Genomic DNA, 5,606 nt, shown 5'->3' with positions numbered 1-5,606 from the left:
AGTCTTCACAACTAAACCGTTTCTGTCCTGTGTGAACTATCATGTGTCTGTTTAAAGTTGACATATATCCAAACCTTTGTCCACAAAGATCACAAAAAAATGCTTTCTGTCCTGTGTGAATTATAATGTGTGACTTTAGATGACTCTTTGTGTTGAATCTTTTTCCACAGTCTTCACAACTAAACTGTTTCTGTCCAGTGTGAACTCTCATGTGTGTGTTTAAAGTTGACTTATGTCCAAACCTTTGTCCACAAAGATCACAAACAAATACTTTCTGCCCTGTGTGAATTATCATGTGTTTCTTTAGATGACTCTTTGTGGTAAATCTTTTTCCACAGTCTTCACAACTAAACCTTTTCTGTCCTGTGTGAACTATCATGTGCGCGTTTAAAGTTGACTTACGTCCAAATCTTTGTCCACAAAGATCACAAGCAAATGTTTTCTGCCCTGTGTGAATTATCATGTGTGTCTTTAAATTACTCTTTCTGTTAAATCTTTTTCCACAGTCTTCACAACTAAACTGTTTCTGTCCTGTGTGAACTATCATGTGTGTGTTTAAAGTTGATTTATATCCAAACCTTTGTCCACAAAGATCACAAACAAATGCTTTCTGTCCTGTGTGAATTATCATGTGTGTCTTTAGATTACTCTTTGTGTAAAATCTTTTTCCACAGTCTTCACAACTAAATGAGTTCTGTCTTGACGTTTTTTTCTCGACTGAGCATCCACTTTTCTTCACTTCAAAACATTCCTTGACAACCAAACAACTTGAAGACATCATTGACTGACTTTTCTTGTGAAATTGTTTCCCATGCTCAGTGAAGCTGCAAGACTTCTTGACGGTGTTTACGTCTGACTCAGGAGCTCTGCTCTCCTTCCAGTCTTTGTCACCATCTTCAGGTTCTGACCCAGAGTCTGAAAAGTATTTTAGCTGAGAGTCAGAGTCATTCACATCATCACCTTCATCATCCTCACTGACTTCAGTCTCTGAAGAGCTGCAATCATCTCCATAAGTATTTAGTTCTGGGTTCCTGGTAGTCTCTGTTCCTTCACAGTCCTCTCCACCAGTTGCTGCTTTCATCTGGTCAGCTGTGCTGCTGGTTGGAAGATCGTCCTCTTTTACTTGGTGCTGATGAAGCTGTAAAAACAGAGGTTTCTCTTCATCTTCCTCACTCTTCAAAGGAACAGCAGTGAATGCAAACCCAGTGTCATCAGTCTCTTTTTTCACACAAAACTGCTCTCCCTCTTGATTGGTCCACAGTTCCTCCTCTTCCTCCTTTATGTTGAGGGTCTCTGGATCCTGTTGGTCCACACCAAGAATCCGTACTTCAGGAGCTTCTTCTTTAATCAGCACCATCTGCTGAACATCTGCAGGGAACACAGAAAACACAAACATCAGGCACATTTATAACTTTATATTCACACATACAGTGGTGGCTAAAAGTTTGTTAAGTCTTTAAAACCTTCTCAATTTCTGCATAAAAATGACCTAAAACATCATCAGGTTTTCACACAAGTCCTAAAAGTAGATAAAGAGAACCCAGTTAAACAAATCAGACAAAAATATTATATTGTAATTGCCACTGTATAAGCTACTACTTTTGTCTCACATTTTGTATCCCATGGTTTATATGCAGGAGCGTCTTATTTATGTATTTTTTTCACAATTTTCAAAATTTGTATTTTTTTATTTTATTTTCAAAGAGTCCTTCCTGCCATCTCTCAGTAACTTCCTGCCACTGACTAAGATTTTCCTTTGACAAGGCTGGGTGCTCATGGCTTCCAACACCCCACCCCTGATGGGGGCAGGCATGTGTGACACCACAGGAGTGGGCATGCCAAAGACACCATCTTAGCACCAGCATAATTGGTTTGTTCCACTTTGGAGTAAGCTGTTTTGGTGAAGAATCAGTTTTGGTTTGTGTGTTTCCTTGACTGCTGAATGAAGCTTTCCAGATGGAAGGTGAAACGTTTCAGAAAAAAAAGAAACTGTCCAGATGACCTGACTGAAAATTGTTGGACATTTTAAAGATGTATTTGGACACCCAGATAACAAACCTTTGCAATAGTCCATTGTAGGCATGACAAATGCAAGAACCAGTTTTTCTGCATCATTTTTAAATTAGATGTTTCTAATTTTAATGATATTACGCAAGTGGAAGAAGGTAGTTCTAGTAACATTCTTAATGTGGGTGATAAAAGACATGTTCTGATCAAAAATAACTCCAAGATTTTTAACATTAGAACTGTAGGCCAGATTATTGCCATCTAAGGAGGGTGAAAGACTGAAAAATTAATTCCCAAGGTGCTCAGTCCAAAAACCAAAACCTCAGTCTTGTTTGTGTTCAAAAGGAGAAAATTTAGGGTCATACAAGTTTTTATGTCTTTAAGACATGCTTGTAGTCTAAGTAGCTGATTGGATTCATTGGGTTTTATGGATAAATATAATTTTGTGTCATCAGTATAACAATTTAAATGTATTCCATGCTGTTTAATAATTTTACCTAATGGAAGCATATACAGTATAAAGTAAAGAGTTTTCGTCCAAGCACTGAGCCCTGAGGAACTCCATGACTAACTCTGGTGTATGAAGAAGATTTATTATTTACATTTAGAAACTGTAATCTATCAGTTGGATAGGATTTAATTCATTTTTGAGCTGTTTCTGTAATCCCAATATCATATTCAAGCCTCTGTAGTAAAATATTGTCATCAACTGTATCAAATGCAGCACTGAGGTCTAACAGAACCAGTATAGACACAAGTCCATTGTCTGAAGCCATGAGAATAACATTAGTGACTTTTACTACTACTAATAATAATAATACATTTTATTTGAAGGCACTTTTCAAAACACTCAAGGTTACCAAACAAGAAATACAAGATAAAAAAACCAATAATATACAGATAAATAAAATCAAATGCTAATAATGATAAAATACATAATGACATTAAAAAGAATAAGCAAGTTTGAAAAAGTGAGTTTTAAGGTTAGATTTAAATGAGGGCAGAGAGTCAGAATTACGGATGTGCCATGTGGAAGAGAGTTCCAGAGACGAGGGGCTTTGCGGGAGAAGGCTCTGGATCCCATGGTTGTTAAGGGGGCAGGAGGTATTACAAGAGAGATGGATAGAGAGGAGCGAAGACTTCGGGTAGGTGTGTAATAGCAAAGAAGATCAGTGAGGTACAGAGGTGCCAAGTTATGGAGAGATTTGAAAGTGAGGAGGAGAATCCAAAACAGCTCAATCTGGTCCTCTGGACATTCAAAAAAAAAATTAAAAAAAATAAAACAAAGCAAAAAAATCTAGAAACGTTTCGTCTCTCATCCGAGAGACTTCCTCAGTCTGAGGTGCTGTTTTCAGCTCAGTCTCTTAAATAGCACCTTCTCAGAGTGGATCAACCAGTTTTGCTGCTGACAACCAAAACCAGCTGATCACATGCTCAAGAAGGACCATCAGCCTAACAATGGATCATTAGCACACTGATGGCTGTTTACTGTTCACAGAGGGCTGAGTGATACTAGCAATCACAGCATTGTAAGAGGGGGACAATTGAACCCGGAGGCCTCCACCCATGTTTAATGATGGACGATTTCTTTTCACAAAGATGGCCTCCTGTACTCCTCTCTCAAACCATCGTTCCTCTCTGTCCAGGATGTGAACATCTTCATCCCTGAAAGAGTGACCGCTGGCCTGGAGATGAGTGTAGACCGCAGAATCCTGGCCTGATGATGTTGATCTTCTGTGCGGGGCCATCCTTTTGGCCAGTGGCTGTTTTGTTTCCCCGATGTAAGACTGATCACAGCCCTCCTGACACTGAACAACATACACAATATTACTCTGTTTGTGCCGGGGGACTGGATCTTTGGGATGAACCAGTCTTTGCTGTAATGTATTTTGGGGTTTAAAAGCCACTGGGACGTTATGTTTAGAAAATAAACGTCTCAGTTTCTCTGATACTCCCTCAACATACGGAATGACCACTGGTCTGGGTCTGGGTTCCTCCTTTTCACCTGATGGCTGACTGGAGTCCTGTTTGGGTTTCTTCTCTGCTTTCAGGAAGGCCCAGTTAGGATATCCACATTGCTCAAGAGCCTGTCTTGTGTGGGATTTCTCCTTCTGCCTGGCTCCCGAGCTAGTGGGGACGCTGTCTGCTCTGTGATACAGAGTCCTGATGACTCCGAACTTGTGCTCCAAAGGGTGATGGGAGTCAAACTGCAAATACTGGTCTGTGTGGGTGGGTTTGCGGTACACCTCAGTTTGCAAATGTCCTCTATCAGAGACTGAGACCTCACAGTCCAAGAAAGCCAACTTGCCATTTTTTACATCTTCTCGTGTGAACTTGATGTATTTATCCACAGAGTTGATGTGGTCAGTAAAATGTTGGACTTCCTGAGATTTAATTTTAACCCAGGTGTCGTCAACATACCTGAACCAATGACTTGGTGGTGTCCCTGAAAAGGACGTCAAGGCTCTCTTTTCTACCTCCTCCATGTACAGGTTGGCAACAATAGGAGAAACTGGAGACCCCATAGCACACCCATGTTTCTGTCTATAATATTTGATATGATAATTATTTTTATGCTTTTATGTCAATTTATACTTAACTTATTTGTAATTAACTAGGAACTTGTGCTGCAGAAGACATATACTCAAGAGGAATGCAGTGTTAAACCTCTGTGTGTTCTGACTGTGAAACTTGGCCCGTTTTTTCAGATACAACACCCAGAGTTTCCTGAAAAGCATGTTTTTCTCTATCAGGCTTGCATACCACAGCCTTGGTTCTGCAAAACATGTTTTTGTGAGTTATTGTTCTGGAGCACAATTATCTTGGTAAACCGGTAAACATGTTTTGCTGCTCGCACGCGATTCAGGAGTTTCAAGGTATAAAAGGTGTAACACTCAGAGAAAAGATAGAGTCTGCTGAGGTTTCCGATCGCAACGCCCAGCTGTTTTGATGTCTGCCGTTAACTGGATCGTTCAGGCTCTCCGATCTAAGTGTCACGGTGAGAAGCATTGCATCATTACTTTGTGTTTGTACTGAATGTACATTGTTTGGCTGTTATCTGTGGCAGATTAATAAATGACACTATTATTCTAGCAGAAACAGTCTCTGGCTTTTATTCATTATACCGACTCTTCTATTATCCTGCAACTTATTTAAAAGGGATTTCACAGAACATTTTCTTGGCGTCACGAGCAGGATATGAAAGAGCTGTATAATGTTTAAAACAAAGAATAAAAAGGGGAAAGATGATGAGACTAAAGTTGAAGAGGTTGTGCCGGGGTGGGATAAGCCCCCGTTTCAGTTAATAGCATTGTGTTTGCGAGGTGGAGGGGGACGCCCCGAACCTTGGAATGATTTATTAAAAGCAGAGAATCCAGATGGTGTTTTAACCGCTTTGCGGGTCATAGAGGTTAAAAAGAAAATGCAGGTGACTGGACTTCAGCGCAGAATGTGGGTGTGTGCTACTGTTTGGAAGAAACTGCAGGAAGAGAATCAGGAAACAGGAATGCAAATGTTGAGAGACAAACAAGTGCTTGAGGAAGCGCAGTCAGCTTGTTTATTGAGTAATCAGCATGTGAGGCTTCTGACTATGCAACTTG

At 40.0% G+C, this 5,606-nt stretch overlaps 1 protein-coding gene across 1 annotated transcript in view; it reads right to left on the bottom strand.

Annotated features, from left to right (window-relative positions):
* The window catches only part of LOC119421985 (gastrula zinc finger protein XlCGF57.1-like), a 4,046-nt gene extending 1,972 nt beyond the window's left edge, over positions 1 to 2,074 (bottom strand). The window contains exons 1-2 of the mRNA XM_037689339.1: positions 2,059 to 2,074; positions 28 to 1,368 (exon numbers count right to left, since the gene is read on the bottom strand). Coding sequence (XP_037545267.1) covers positions 28 to 1,368; positions 2,059 to 2,074 — 1,357 coding nt within the window. The remainder of the gene's footprint in view (positions 1 to 27; positions 1,369 to 2,058) is intronic.
* Between the last annotated feature and the right edge of the window lie 3,532 nt (positions 2,075 to 5,606).

This window comes from Nematolebias whitei, chromosome 15 (assembly GCF_014905685.2).
Source record: "Nematolebias whitei isolate Nwh7 chromosome 15, NemWhi1, whole genome shotgun sequence".
In the NCBI taxonomy this organism is placed as follows: Eukaryota; Metazoa; Chordata; class Actinopteri; order Cyprinodontiformes; family Rivulidae; genus Nematolebias; species Nematolebias whitei.
Note: the sequence above shows the minus strand (reverse complement) of the source record. Positions and strands in the feature narration are given on the sequence as shown.